This window comes from Ceratotherium simum, chromosome 10, assembly GCF_057802395.1.
Source record: "Ceratotherium simum simum isolate JZ-2026a chromosome 10, ASM5780239v1, whole genome shotgun sequence".
Classification (NCBI taxonomy): domain Eukaryota; kingdom Metazoa; phylum Chordata; class Mammalia; order Perissodactyla; family Rhinocerotidae; genus Ceratotherium; species Ceratotherium simum.
The window spans coordinates 83,602,116-83,617,674 of NC_141909.1; the positions used below are offsets into that span (position 1 = coordinate 83,602,116).

Below are 15,559 nucleotides of genomic sequence, written 5' to 3' on the forward strand. Positions count from 1 at the left end.
TAGTTAATAAGGGTAATTAATAGAGTTATTAGGGATAGGGCACATTGTAGCCAAGAGAGTAAATATCCGATGATGGCTATAGTAACAGATCCTATAATTGTACAAGCAACAGTCTAAAATCCAGTCTGTTTCCATTGTCGCCAACTTGGAAAGACCAGCCATGAAAATAGGTCAGTGATCTTGGGGGCCTTGGGTATCTTTTAAAAGATTTAGGTAACATTACGCAATATTTTAACCTTTTGGGCCATCTGGTGGAGGTAGGTTTGAACTTGTGTGTTGATGTACATTCAGCAAGTGGTTCTAAGAAAGCCAAAAACCCCACTTCATTGGTTGGTATAGACAGTCTAGGGCCAGGCCATTCTCTAAAACCATTTAGGCAAGAGACTCATGAGACTGTTCCACAAGGGCTAGGATAGGGTCTTATGGAGTTGTTGTCGATGTTGGGTTAAGGTTTTCGATACTTCTTGGTTGCCTCAGTTACCTGATTTTGCGTGGGTAGGGCCACCGCACCTGTGTCCAGTCCAGTCAGTCAGTCCTAGTAGAACTGAACACCCAGTCCTATAGGACTGACAGTGTCTCTATGGGTTGGTGGTAGCCAGTCAGGGCAGGAACCTCAGGGGACCTGCAACCTGAGGGAAGCAGGCTGAGATAGAGACAATGATGTATTGTAGAATATAGCTTGGAGAAATCTGCTCAGAGGGCTGGGGAAGAGAGAACCTCACTGGGTGAGAGCCTTGTGATATCAGCCTACAGTAAAACCCAAAAGTGGATGTTCCTGGTGTGAAATATTCATTATGGCCTTTGGAAGTAAAACCAGTAATTTGCACCCATTCACTAGTTACCTATGCTATATGATTTCAAGGGGTATGGTTAAAGTGTTTGTCGGCCAAGAGCTGTTTGGGCCTGAGCACAAAATCGCCAAGGTGGCCTCGAAGGCTACCCCAAAATGACTCCTCAAGGAGCAGTTGGGGCAGAAAGTGGGTGGAGCATCTTGAAGGAAGCCTGGGGCAAAGATGTTGTTGTGCGATTGAGTTGGGTACAACTGAGTGTCTCCGCAGGGTAAGCCCTTCAGCTGGGGTACAGTAGGTGATTGGAGGCCAAGTGACAGACCCTGCGACTCCTGATTCCCAGTGCACGGGCAGGCCTCTCAGCCCATTGGACATAAATGGTGGTGGTGTTTGTGAAGCATCTTGATGGCAGTGTGGAAAGTATAGGCGACGTGTGGTGGGAGACGTCATGATAGTGTCGGGAGGAGCTGTGTGTGAGATTACGGTGTTGAAGGGGAAGGACTGGAGGCAGGTGCAGTGGGTGTGTGACCAACAATGGTCAGTGAAGGGACAGCCGGGGTGTAACTGGGGAAAGCAGGGACCAGCAGAAGTCATGTGTTTAAAACAAGACACCAGGCCCAAATGGAGCCGCTTAGGCTATGCCTCACATCAACAAGTCGAGACTTAATTAGACTTTTGGCCCTCCCAGGAATAGAATCTTAAACCAGCCAATCAGGAATCACCTCATGCGCAGCAGGTAGCTCATCTTCCTGATAGAGCCCTGCCATCCTCTAAAGGAAAGTAACCTTGCAGTAACCAACCCGCTTTTTTATCTAGTGTAACTTCCTTGTTCTTGCTCCCTTCTGCCTATAAAATCCTTCATTTTGTAGAACTCCTTGGAAGTCCTTTCTCTCTGCTAGACTGGATGCTGCCTGATTCATGAACTGTTGAATAAAGCCAATAAGATGTTTAAAATTTACTGAATTTTATTTTGTTTTGTACCAGTTTGGTGGCAGCAGTGGGATCCAAAGGAGACGCCTGATGGCTTCGAGGATGAGAAACAGTCATTGGTACCCGCAAAACCTTTGAGTTCTCCATCTTTTTCACTGTTTCTGAGGGCTGTGGGTAAGTTTCTCTTGGATCTGAGATCCACTCTGTTTGCCTTGAGCTCCTGATCTAAGTGGCTTTCCAGTCCAGGGTCAGTGGGTCAGTCTAGACTGACAGGATGCTCTAAGAGAGCATCAGTCTTAGCACTTGGTTAGTCAGCAGTGCCAGGCAAAGGCTTAGTGGTTCAGCTTGAGCTGCCAGATGGTTCTGCCAGGAACCCGAGTCCCTGGCCCTTAGTTAGTCCACAGTCCCCATTTGTTGGGGTCTGCTGGGTGAGTCTGCAGTCTCCATGTGTTAGGGTCTGCTGCTTCAGTCCGTGGTTCTTGCTAATGGAGAGGAGTGGAAGAAATGTGTGCTCCATGCACATCCAATCTTTGAAAACTTCCTGCGTGCATTTTACATGCATTTTGCCCTCTGTTGACTGTCGATGGGTTCTAAGGAAATGGTGAAGGCACAGTGAGGAGGAACTGTGGGTTTCTGCACGACTACCTCGAGGAGTGCCGCCCCCTCAACCTGAACAGCCATCCGGCACTATTAGAAATGAAAGACATCCGATCACCGTGGATTGGAACACTCCTTATTGTGACGGTGTCAACATTATCCAAAGAGATCAACAAATGCAGTGCAGTCCTTATCAAAATCCCAAGGGCGTTTTGTGCTGAAATAGAAAAAAACCCATCCTAAGATTCTTATGGAATCTCAAATAAGCCCAGATACCAAAAATAATCTTGAAAGGAGATACTAAGTTGGAGGACTGATTCTTCCTGATTGAAAACTTACTATAAATCTACAGTATCAAAACAGCATTGTCATGGCATAAAGACAGCCATATTGAGCAATGGAAACAGAATTGAGAGCCCAGAAATTAACCCTCACCCATGTGATCAAATGATGTTTGACAAGGGTGCCAAGATTATTAAATGGGGAAAAGTCTTTCAACAAGTTGTGCTGGAAATAGTGGATATCTACATGCAAAGGAATCAACTTGGACATTTACCTAACACTGTATACATAACTTGATTCCCAGTGAATCAAATACCTAAGTGTAAGAGCTAATACTATAATACCCTTAGAAGAAAACATAAGGTAAAACTTGACAAGATAGGATTTGGTAATGATTTCATGGTTCTGACACCCAAGAGCAGCCAATAAAATAGGAAAATACATATGCTGGGCTTCATGGATATTAAAAAGTTTTGTGCCTCAAAAGCCATTATCAACAGAGTAAAAGCACAACCCATAGGATGGGCGACCATATTTGCAAACCATGTATCTGACAAAGGCTTAATATCCAGAATACATAGAGAACTCCTAAATTCAACAACAAAAAACAAACAAATCAAATCAAAATTGAACAAAGTATATGAGTAGACATTTGCTCAAAGAAGATATGCAAATAACCAATAAGCATATGAAAAGATGCTCATCATCAGTAATCATTAGGGACATGCAAATCAGAAACACAGTGAGAGACCACTTCACATTCATTAGGATGGCATCTATCAAAAAGAAAAAAAAAAGAAGAAAAAGAATAGAACCACTGTTGGCCAAGATGTGGAGAAGTTGGAACCCTTGTGTACTGTGGTGGGAATATATAGTTGCTGTAGAAATCAGTATAACAATTCCTAAAAAAAATTAAAAATATAATTATATAGGACCCAGCAATTCCTCTTCTGGGTGTATACCCCACCAAGGAGTTGAAAGCATTGTTCTCAAAGACATATTTCAACACCCATGTTCATGGCATCATTATTCATAATAGCTAAAACATGGAAGCCACCCAAGTATTGTAATCAAGGAAGGGCTCACAGCCCAATGCACCCATTAGCCAAACAGGATACCCGCTCTTGTAGAAGGGGAAAAACTTTATTACGAGGTTGGCCAGCAAAGAGACGAAGGTTAAATCTTTCTCCCCAATGGGCTGTTGAAAAGGGCTTGAAAAGGGCAAAGGAGCGGGTGCAGTAAGTTTGGGAGCAGTCCTAGGCATTTTGTGCAAGCACAGATTTTCATGTTCTGTCACACATCCCACGTTCAAAAGACGGTGTCCTTAACATGATTGGCAGGGGAGTTCTTGGTCCCCCAGTTCATCCTCCAGTCACTTATGCAGTTGCAGTTTGAGTCTTGCAAGCCGTCTTGTTGTCTCATTGGCTCAAAGTAGTTGAAACTTGCTTAAGGAAGAGAAATGGAGTTTCTGAAAAGCAACTCTCGGCCCAAGATTAGATCCTTAGTAAATATCATATGGGATATGGTTTAAGAAAGTAGTCTCCAGGGTACTGTTGAGAAAAATCTGGCTGGGGCCCCATTTTATTTTGGGCTTGGTTGTGGGCCTTGCTATGGTATCTGTCCAGGGATGTATGGATGAGCAAAATGTGCTATATACATACAATGGCATATTATTCATCCTTGAAAAAGGAAGGAAAGTCTAATATACGGCACACCATGGATGAACCTTCAAGATATTACTCTAAATGAAATAAGCTAGTCACAAAAATACAACCTTGTGTGATTTCCCTTCTAGAGCTTCCTGAAATCACCAGATTCAGAGAGACAGAAAGTAGAATGGTGTTTGCCAGTGGGTGGGAGGAGGGGGAATGGGGGATTATTCATGAATGGGTATAGAGTTTCAGTTTTGTAAGATGAGAAGTGTTCTGAAGATGGATTGCACAGCAATATTAATGTCTTCAATACACTTCAATACACATTAAAACATACTTAATGTATCTATGGGGCCTGATGACTTGTCCTGGCCGAGCACAAGCTTGTGCTGTTGCACATCTTACCCCTCACTGTACAGTTGGGAAACTGGCCTAGAAAGAGGCAGGTACTGTCCCAGACCACAGGAGGTCGTCAGAGTCCTGAAGACTAGAGAGAGCTCCAGCTTCCTTGGCCAAGGCTCCACCCCTTCCCTCAGGTTTCCTTTGGCAATGAGTGGCGTTAAGATCCTAGAGGATTGCTGCCCACCCCTTTCCATATGGGGTCATTTTCCTCTCCTCATCATCACACCTGCACAGGCACACTCCCTCACACTTGACTTCTCATATGGAGAACACTGAGGTGCAGTCAAGAAAGAGCTGACACTGGGGAAGTGACAAGAGGCAGGAGGGAGAGAGGTTGGAGGCAGCTCTCCCACGGGGCAGTAGCATCCGTTCTCCTAGATTCGTGCACAGGGGCCCAGAGATGGGAAGAGGAATCCCTAAGGTTCCTAGGTGTCTACCTGTTCCAGATCCATCCCTGGCCCAGCCTGGGGATCACAGGACTGGGGTCCTGCAGTCCACCTCTGTGGGCACCCAGAACTGTGATGAGCCCATCCTCCCTTTGTGTAGGCATTGGGAACAGGAGAGAAGATCTCAGTGAGGGTCCTCCTGTATAAAGTGGAGTGCATCCAGCGGGTGACTCCAAGTGTTCCATGCACTCACAACATGTCTGTTGGACTAGGTTCTCTGTTGATGACCTACTGTGCTCTGAAACCCTGAGAAAATGATTTCCAGCCTCTGGAGATCCTTTAGAACTGAGGAGGCTGGGGGCTTGGGTAGATGAGAACTGAGGATAAGGAAGAAGATGCCAGAGCACTGGACACCAAGTCCAGAGTCCAGGGGGAAGACTAATCCTTGTTGGACCCTTGCAGTCCTCATCTGGAAGTAGGGGGAACCATTGTCATGGCAGCAGTTAGGATGCGTTAGGAGTGAAGAGGACACCTGGTGGGGAACAGCAAGAGGGGGGCATGGTAGGCTCGCGAGACACCTCCCACTCCCTCGAAGCTGACAGGTCCTGCTGCTTTACCCCTGGGACCCTGGAGAGCCTCTGCCTTGAGGACACCTGAAGAAAGGTTGCTTTCTGTTTGGAGTTCCTGCCTGGGCAGCAGTGCTAGTGCTGACCACGATGTGGCGGGCAGCCTCTTGTGTCAGTGGTGGCCAGTGAGTTTTTGTTTTTATTTTTTTTCAGTTGTATTGAGATATACTTGATATACAACACTAAGTTAACATTGCTGTGTGGTATATTTGAAACTTGCTAAGAGAGTAGATCCTAAAACTTCTCATCATCAGGAAACAATCTTTTATTTCTGTTTGGTGATTGATGTTAACTAAACTTATTTTGGTAACCATTACATAATATATATATATCAAGTCATTCTGCTGTAATCCTGGAATTTACTTGGTGTCCACTGAACTTTTCTTGAGCTCCTGGAGCAGCGAAGAGTCAACCAGAGGTCTTTCTGGCTGTCCCCCTGCCTCAGAAACAACTTGTACCTCCTATTACTAGTGTTCATCTCCACAATGAAAGTTGGTCAAAAGCAGGGGGCGGGGTGCAAGATCTACCCATGTACTCATTCAGCAGCTGTGTCCTGAGCACTCACCCTGTGCCAGGTGCCCTGGTGGGCTGAAGTGCAGGATGAAAATGACCAAGTGGTCCCTGCCTGCCAGGAGCTCACAGTCTAGAGGGGAAATGGACAAAAGCAAAGACATGAGAAAGAAAAGAGCAAGTGCTGTAGAGAAACACATCAGGGGGCTGTGAGGGAGGGTTGGGCGTCACTGGGTAGGAGGGTCTGAAAGACCTCTCTAGGGTGACATTTTCTGGGACCAGAATGACAAGAGGGAGTCAGCCCTGCACAAGTCTGGGAGCAGTGTGTCAGGGAGATGGCACCACTGGTCCTGAGTCTCACAGGCAGAAGTGAGTTTGGCCACAGGAGGTTAGAAAGGTGGCCAATGCAACTGGAGGGAGGCTGGGAGAAGAGAACAGGAGCTAGGGTGGAAGGTAGGGCCAGGGCCTGGTAGGCTGTGTTCGTTACCTTTCCCTCTCTGACTTCATTGCCCCTAACCTTGCATTTCAAAACAACAAATGTTGACAATCTCACAATTTTTGTGGATCAGCAATCAGGCATGTTTTAGCTGGGTGCCTCTGTCTCAGTGAGTTTAACAGATTGGGGCTGTGGCCTCAACTGAGGCTCGACTAGGGGAGGACTGGCCCACAAGTTCACTCTCAGCCTTCAGGATTCATTTTGTATTGAGAGCCTGAGTTCCTTTCTGTCTGTTGGCCCAGGCACTCCCTTGCTTCTCTCCTCAATGTGCCTCCACATTGGGCAGCCCCAATACACCGGTATTTGATTCCTCACTTCCAGGGATTTGACAGAGTGAGAGAGAGAGATGGCACATGAGAGAGGGAGTAAGAGAAAGTGAGAGACCTTTGTAGTTAAAGTTTAGAAAAGACATCCCATCACTTTGGCTCTTATTATGTTCAGAAGCCAGTTACTAACCTCTTTGTGGTTCCACGGGGATGTGTATAACATGGGTGGGGCTTACTGGGTACCACTGTGGAGGCTGCCCACCTCATAGGCCAAGATGAGGCACTTCGGTCTCATTCTCCATAAAACAGGAAACAATTGAATGGTTTTATGCCACAGGATGGCAATATCTGAATTTCCAATAGTTGCAACCCCCTCATGGTGTTGACCTGAAAATGAGGCCAAGTTGGAAGTGACTGTCCCAATATCACATTCTTGGAGCCCAGGCCTGTTTTGAGTGGTGTTCTGTACTACATCCCACCCCTTGTTATTCTTCCATCTCTAAGTTTGTGCCTTAGGTACATGTGACACCAGCCCACAGGGGTAATAGATATTATCTCATATACACCGGGTGATGTCCCTAGGAAGTAGATTCTAGCCTGATTCCCATGGTGCAGGTTTAGAGACTGGGGAGGACCTGAGAGGCACAGGGACTATCCCAGGATGAAGAAATAGTAAGGAAAAGGAGGTTTGCATTCATCTCTGTCTCCTCAAAACTAGGTCCCTAGTTAGGTTTCCAGGGACCTGTGGGTAGGGCTATGTGGTCTCATTGTGTACAGTTCAAGAGATGACGTGGGGTCATAGACCTCAACAGATCTTAGAACTCTGGTAACCAGGCACCCACATTGCCCCATCCAGCTCACTTGATTGGAGACAGTCAACAGGCAAAGATGTTTTGTTGTTGTTTCCCAACTTTTGGAGGATCTGGGCTCAAAAAATCCCAGAAAGAGAATCTTTTTGGTAGTTGGCGATGTTGGCTCAGCCTTAATTCTTGACGCCTCTGGGCATCTGGCAGGAGGCAGTGAAAGGTAACACGGGGCAGCCCAGGAGAGGCTAGTGCAGGCCAGGGCACAGCTGTGATCCCACCTGATCAGCCCCACACCCCTTGCCCCTCTTTGTGTGTGTGTGTGTGTGTGTGCATGTGTCTGTGAGGAGGAGAGAAGGCAGGACATAAGGGGCGGGTCATTCCTGAGCAGGAGCTGGTTGTTAGGTGTCGGAAACCTAACACCTAGGTCATGTTCATACCTCAGGCCATGCCTGGCAGCATGAGAAGGTGAGCTCCTCTACTCATATTGTTACCGAGCACTAGAGGATTCATCTCCTTCCCTCCCTGACCAGAGTTCTTTGCAGGGATGCCCCTCTGTGCCTGAACTGAGGAACAGATATTCTCTTGGCGGTTGGCCCCAGTGGCAGTGTGCAGGCAGCCCCTGATTCCTTCTGGTCCAGTTCCCAGGCAGTCTTTGCAGAACTCCACTCAGGAGGTTGTCGAGTAGCTGCCCAATGGTTTCAACTCCACCAACTCACTAGACAAGGGGCAGGTACATGAGGCCACCCACACTTTCCAGTGTTGCTCTGAGATGAGAGCAGGAACAGAGGGTCTCCACACTCAGGAGCTTGAGATGACGGGGTTGGACTAGAACTAGGGAGGGACCAGACTTGGGCTGTCCCTTTTTTAAGCTAAAGGGGATGTACATGAATGTCACCTTGCCTGGTTAGGAGATGAGCTGCCGTGACCCTCTTACCCTTGTCCGGTGTGAGCTTCTGGAGGCCACTGAGGCAGAGCCAGATGGTAAGGGGGACTGCAGGCTGGGTATTCCTGGAAGGGAGTGGGATCTTTCTTGTGTTTAGAAGGACACATGGAAAGTCAGCTATGTGGGTGAATCTTTCTTTTTATCCCACTCCAGCGTCAGCTGCAGAGCTCCAGCCAGCGGCAGAAGAAGAGCAGTGGGCAGTGGTGGAGGTAGAGCTGGCTCCAGCTCCGTTGACACCACCCCCTCTAGCACTGGAGCCAGTGTCCCCTCCACCAGCAGTGTTGGAGGTGGAGCAAGGGCCAACATGGGCTCCAGCAGGAGTGGGAGCTGCTTAGCTGGAGTCACCTGGACCATCATTTCTAGTGAGAAGTCCATCTCCACCTGTGGCTCTTAAGGAGCGTGAGAAGCTTAATCTCACGGCCTTCCCTCCTAAGCTGGTGGTGGAGCAGTTGACCATGATGGATGCGGTGAGCAGCTGGGCTTTCAGGGTGGTGTGGGGCAGGCCTTCCCTCTGCTATCGTTGCCCCAGACCTGATCCAGACTCCTATGATCTGGGCCCAAATCCAGGCTCCACCCTTTACCAATTATAAGACCTGGGCAACTTTCTGGACACCCAAGCCTTTGCTGTCCACCTGCAGACCGTGGAGGTGGACATTAAGAGGATCTGCTACACAGAGTGACTGTGCCAACTCCATGAGGTAGAAGAGACGGAAAGCTGGGTGGGCCCTGGCCCATCTGTGCAGGGAAGGGCTCACTGTGTACAGCCTGGACCCTGGTGGCCCAACCGTCTGCTCAGGAGGCTCAACAGCCTCAGGACTTATTAGACGCCTGATGTGTACTCCACTACAAGGGAGACAGACAAGGCCTGTGGGTGTAGCTGCCACGCGGGGATGTGCATCAGAATGTGGAGTGGGACCAGAGGGGGGATCAGGGTATTGGAAGATGCCCCCTTGGGATGAGCCGAGTTGAGCCACCATCTGGAGCTTGGAGTTAGCCAGGACGGGCTGGGTTCAAATGCCCCTCTCCCTTCCCTGCCAGTATTGGGTCCTGGGTCATCCTGTGCTGGGTGTCCTCGGTGGACAGAGAAGAAAATCCAGGGACTCTCACAAGGCTCAGGCCACATCCTGAGCTTTCTGAGCTCCAGCTCTAAACTGTGACTCCTGTGTGGGACTTTGGGGGCTGTGGACACAGACCTGGGGTGTGGCAGGGCTCGGTGACACTCCCCCTGTTCTCCAGGAGCTCTTCCAGAAGGTGGTGCCCTCTCCGTGCCTGGGCTCCACCTGGGGCAAGAGGAACAAGCCCGGCAATGAGCACCAGACACCCAACGTCCAGGCCACCGTCGACCACGTCAGAAGGGTGGCCAGCTTCGTTATCACCCCCTGCCTTGGGGACCCGAGCATGACAGCCCAGAACAGGGTGAGGGTGGTGGAGCGCTGGATCCAGGTGGCCCAGGTGTGCTGTGGGAGGCCCAGTGGAGCCCCTCTCTGAAGCCTTGGGAACTGCCTCTCCACATTTATCAGCTCCCAGGATTGCAGTGTGTGGTCTAAGCCCCTGCACAGTCCCTAGGCCCTTCCTGCCAGGGGCCCGCTGACTTTAACTCCAGGTCCCAGTGAGAGGATGCTCACTTCCTACCTGGCTCCTTCCCTGGGTTGAGCTAAAATCCTGCTCCCTGTGAGTGTTACTCTTTGGGTCCTAAATGTGCCCTTCTGGGACTCCCTGAGCATCTGTCTCATCCAGGAGGGGAGATTTAAATAGAAGGGTACTGAAGCTAGAGCAAGCTGGGCTACAGTGCCCCACCTCACAGCTCATTCTCTTCCCTTCCCCAGGAGTTCGAGATCCTGAAGAACTTCTTCTCATCCTGCACTGTCATCTCTGCTCTGCAGAAAACCTTCACAAGCCACCTGAAGAACACACGGGGGAAGTTTCCCGGTGGGTAGGCCTCTCTCCATAGGAGGACCAGGGTGGATGGGGGATCTCTTGTATGTCTGCCATTGGCCCCTCAGTCAGCTGGGAACTCCTGGGAGGCAGCAAATGCTGGGGACAGGGCCTGTGCCTCGGCAGGTGGTCTCTAAACCTCCCGGGGTCCTTAGTGCACCAGTTCTGCTTCAGGACTTGGCTTCCCTAAGTGTCAGGTACTAAGTTGAGCCAAATTGGAGATTTTCAAGTGTTTATAGCAACAGAACTCTATGCCCAGTTGAAACTCAAAGCAGTCAAAACAGAGCTGCTCTGTAGAGCTGGGGAGTGGAGACCCCAGTGACCAACAGGAGAGCCCCCTCCCAGTACCATGAGACCTTAGCGCTCAGAGGAGCCCAGTGAGAACACTCCTTCAGGCAGTTTGAATCTCTCGGGTTTGCAAAGAAAAGGGATTTGCATTCAGACCCCTCACATTATTCCTAAATTTATCCCTCATTCTTTCCCCTCCCCTGAGAGAGAGTCCTGAAAATCTTAAGGAACTCAATAGTCAAGACAAGTCCTTGAGCAGAGAACTGATGATCAAGGTAGAGTGGAGGCTGGGGGTCTGGAAAGAGAGGAGGCGTGCGGAGGAGGGACGCTGGGCAGGCTGTGGTTTTGATAGTTTCTCCCTTGAACTGTCTCTGAAACATTCCCGTCTATCTCATCCAGATTAACAAGCAGAGGGATCTGTTCTGCCCATGGGCAGGTGGGGAGCCATTTGTGGGCGGGAGGCCCTGGTCATGGGACACAATGGTGTTGGCTGGGCTGTTCCAGGAGGAGTTGCCGAGCTGGCGCCATCAACAGGTCTCTGGCTTCCATGTATGTCCATCCTGCTGGATGTAGCTTCTTCCAGGCTGTTGGGTGGTTGGGGTGGGTTTAGCCCTCAGACTAAACCTATCCTCAGGAAGCCAGGACCCTGCTGCTCCTTCTATCTTCACCACATCTCCAAGGGGCTGCACCCTGCCTGCCCCAGGGGTGTGCGTGGCAGAGGATTCCCATGGCCCAGGTGGACAAACAGGCTGCTCATCCTCAGGTGAGAGATGTGTGTGCATTCTGGGACTCCCCACTGGACCCCTAGAGCAGTCACTTCACTTGAGTCAACCACAGGAGTCTAACCTGAGTGCCTGGTTGACAATGACATATGCCCCCGGTGGCTTATGAGAAGCGTCTAGGCAACTGATGGATTCTTAGTGGATCCTGCTGAAAGGACCTTAGGAGCTTCATGTAAATGGGGAATCAAAATGTCCTGTCATCCCCTTCTCTGTTGATCAGAGGTGGAACCTTGGGGGTCCAGTTCCTGAGTGGATAAAGAAAGAGTTCAGGGGCCGTCCCTGTGGCGCAAGCGGTTAAGTGCGCGCACTCCGCTGCGGCGGCTCAGGGTTCGCCGGTTCGGATCCCGGGTGCGCACCGACGCACCGCTTGTCGACCTATGATGTGGCAACGTCCCATATAAAGTGGAGGAAGATGGGCATGGCTGTTAGCCCAGGGCCAGTCTTCCTCAGCAAACAAAGAGGAGGATTGGCAGATGTTAGCACAAGGCTGATCTCCTCACACACACACAAAAAAAATTCAGTGCAGCGGAATGTCCTGAGGGGTTCCTTGGGGAGGAGAAGGCTTTGGCATGGCCTCTGGCCCAGCTTGGGGCCAGACACTCCACGGGACTGGGCCAGGCAGGAGCCACTCAACCAGACTCCCAAGACACCCCGTCCTCTCCATCCATGACTCAGCCCAGGACCAAGCTTTGAGAGCTCAGGGGACAGGACTCTTGTCAGTGGTGGGGCTGGGGGTTAGGCGAGGATGTTGGAACAGGGCCTCTGGCTGAGAGGGGCAAGCGGCCTCTCCTCTGTGGGCCCCTGAGCAACACACTGCCTATGTTTGGGCCTCTGTCTCCTCATCAGGGAAATGGAGGGATGGTGATTGTGTGGTGCAGGCCTCACAGGGTGGTGTTGAGGTAAGAGGGAGGAAAGGAATGTGGGAGCTTTCTGCCTACTCCACCTGGAGGGGTGAGGGCCAGAACAATGATGACAGTCTTGTGACACTGAGTCCTCATGAGAACCTGTGTGGTAGCCGGAGTTCTCACACTTTCCAGATGAGGAAACAGGCTCAAGGAGGCCAGGCCACAAGCCCAAGCTCACACCCAGAGTGAGAGTTGGAGCTGGGCTTGTTCTGGAATCACAAGACCTTGGAGGATGGAATGGCATTGGTACCAGTTGACTCAAGTCAGATGTCCAGTGTCGGAGGCCAGTGGTGCTGGAGAGAAATGGGGTGAGGGGAGTATGGCCTCACTGACACTGTCCTCGACCCTGACAGGAGGGACCCTCCACGTTTGCTCCCCCAGAGAGCAACCCCCAGAGAGTGCAGGAGAAGCAGCAGCAGCAGCAGGTTAGTGTGCCTGTGCGGGAGGGTTTCTGTGCTCCCAGCTGGAGGCCTCAAATCAAAAGATGAGGGCCCTTCATCTTGGTGCCACAGTGTCTGAATCCCCCAGTAGAAGTGACCAAGAGGAGGGCCTGGAAGAGCTGGTGCAGGATGAGTTTGTTTTGGGGAGGGCAAGGGACTGCACACCCTGTGATTTGCCAGAAGCCGGCCCTGGGAGGTGAGGAGGAGGAGTGTGGCGTTCTTGGGGTGTGAAGGGAGTAGGAATTGACGGGAGGCTGCTGAGGGTCCTAGGCTGCTCCTCGTGGGAACCCTGGGGTGGGCCAGGTGGCTGAGGGTGGGGACTTTTCAGGAGAGGGTCTACATGGGGTCGACTTGAGAGCAAAGGTTCATCCCACCCACACCCCGATGTCACAGGGTGTTGTCCCCTATCTTGGAACTCTGCTCAGTGACCTGCTGATGCTGCACCTGGCGATGGGTGACTATTTCAAGGTGGGTGCACCTGAGGACTAGGCAGGAAGGACCAGGATTCTGAGCCTTGGGATGCGGGAGCCCCCGAACTGAGCTCTGAGTTCTCAGCACTTGTCACATCTCCTCTCATGAGAGCCTTGCAGCCATCCCTGGGAGCTGGGGCATCAGGCCTATTTTAGCGATGAGTGAACAGAGTTTCCGCCAGAGAAACCCATTCCAGTTACCCAGGCTGGGGAAGCTCAGAGTTGCCTGATGGCAGAGCTGCGTGAGGTTTTATCTGAGCTGGACTCAGCCTGTAACTCCCATGTTGCCCATGAAGGGAGAAAGAAGTCGGGCCCCTCCAAGTCAGGCAGCACATAAGTGCCTGAGCAGTCCCCTCTGCCTGAAGCCTCAGCCTCCAAGTCTGTCATCAGAGAGAGTTGTGCTGCCAGGTCCCTCAGTTACACCCCCATGTCCTCCTCCTCTGGAGCCCAGAGCCAAGCCTAGGTCCAAGTCCTGTTTTCTCTGCGTGCCCGGCCCCCTCTGGGGACCTGGCAGTAGTGCAACATGAGAAGGGGTGGGTATAGGGAGCTAGACAGGCTAGGGGTCTTTGTCTGATGGACTCTGGCTGTCTACCTTCCAGGGGAATGGGATCAACCTTGAGAAGAGGACTGAGGAGCAGCTGTGGCACTCCCTGCAGGGGAGAGGAAGGAGGTGGAAATCAGAGACTTTCTGAGCAGAACAGTCCTTGGCTCCACCCGCTGTATCTTACATTGAATGGAAGAGTTTGATACCAGAGAAGTGGGAGACCCATCCAATTGGCAGGTGGGTTGAGGGGAGGATGGCATCAAGGAAATCTTCCTGGAGGAGGGGCTGATTATTCCCATTCTGAGAACTGGTAGATCCTGGATGGAACTGGAGGGAAGGATGGTTTCCAGGACTGGTCCCCTGCCCCACGCCTCACCTCCAACAAGACCCCTGCAGCATCCCCCACCCAGGCCCTGTCTGCATCCTCTCCTTCCCTCTGGTCCCAGGAATACCAAGTCATGAGTAAGACCCTGCTGCTCCAGGAGGCTGCCAAGAATTACAACCTAGAACCCGAGGGAGCGATTTGGGGCCTCGTTCCAGGACATGGAGTTGCTCAATGAGAATGAGAGGTGAGGCCGGGCAGGAGTTGGGTGAGGGCAGGGGTGGACTCTCCCTGTTGGCCAGTCCAGAGAGCCTGTCTCCATGGTGCCCCACTCATCCCCCGGCCTTATTACATGGTGATCTCTGGGACACCCAGACTCCAGCTGCTGGGCAGGCAGTGGGGGGACCCCTGAGGTGTGGTTCCTGGTAGGCTTACAGGTGCCTCTCTGTCCTGTAGCTACAGCTTGTCCTGCCAGCCAGAGCGCTAGACCTAGTTGGCCTGCAGAGTACGCAAGGCCAAGAAGAACCGGCCATCATCAAGGTCAGGGGTGAGTGAGTGTCTGGGCCGAGGTGACTGACTCCTAGGGGTTCAGTAAGGCTTTGGGCTAAGCGTGGCCTTGGGGAGTCGGATAGCCAGCACTGGGATCCCAGCTCCACTATTGACCAGTCCTGTGACTGGGGTGACTCTCTTCAGCTTCCTGAGACTCCGTTTCCCCCTCTGTGAAATAGGTGATACTAAATGATGGCTCACGTGGCAGGGACGAATGGGGTACTGGTGGCTGACAGCACTGAGCACAGGGTCTGAAGCACCCAGTGCAGTGGGGACATGGTGGGGGGCCATGATTCTGAGGGAGGCCACGCAAGATAACCCGACTCTTCTACTCAGCCCCCAGGCCCCAACCCCGAACCCCGTACCAGTGGCCGATCACAGTCCCATCTTCAGCAGCGGGGACACAGCTGGGATGCTTGCGATGCACAGGGTCAGCTCCTCCCATTTGATGGGAAGGGGAGCATTGTAAGCTGATTCCTAGGGTCCCCTGAAGCCCAAGAGAGAAGGGACGACCCCATCCCAGCTCCCTGACATCTCTACCTCAGCACCTACTCACCCATTGGGGAGAGACAGTGGTTATTTGTTGTAAATAATAAATGACATATTTGAATATTATATTAAAGTCCTGTTCCCTTTACAG

General features: G+C 51.2%; 1 protein-coding gene across 33 annotated transcripts in view; it reads left to right on the plus strand.

Moving 5' to 3' along the window:
• Nucleotides 1-246: 246 nt before the first annotated feature.
• LOC147916201 (ral guanine nucleotide dissociation stimulator-like) overlaps nucleotides 247-15,559 on the plus strand; it is a 33,402-nt gene continuing 18,089 nt past the window's right edge. For 2 of the 33 annotated variants that reach the window (XM_087436373.1, XM_087436372.1), the window contains exons 1-12: nucleotides 257-1,892; nucleotides 8,838-9,151; nucleotides 9,921-10,136; nucleotides 10,511-10,613; nucleotides 11,115-11,182; nucleotides 11,307-11,456; nucleotides 11,542-11,670; nucleotides 12,948-13,019; nucleotides 13,428-13,502; nucleotides 14,104-14,285; nucleotides 14,495-14,617; nucleotides 14,827-14,917. In XM_087436373.1, coding sequence (XP_087292499.1) covers nucleotides 9,140-9,151; nucleotides 9,921-10,136; nucleotides 10,511-10,613; nucleotides 11,115-11,182; nucleotides 11,307-11,456; nucleotides 11,542-11,670; nucleotides 12,948-13,019; nucleotides 13,428-13,502; nucleotides 14,104-14,196 — 918 coding nt within the window. In that variant the 5' untranslated portion in view covers nucleotides 257-1,892; nucleotides 8,838-9,139 and the 3' untranslated portion in view covers nucleotides 14,197-14,285; nucleotides 14,495-14,617; nucleotides 14,827-14,917. The other 31 variants (XM_087436384.1, XM_087436383.1, XM_087436395.1 and 28 more) reach the window with 30 other exon arrangements.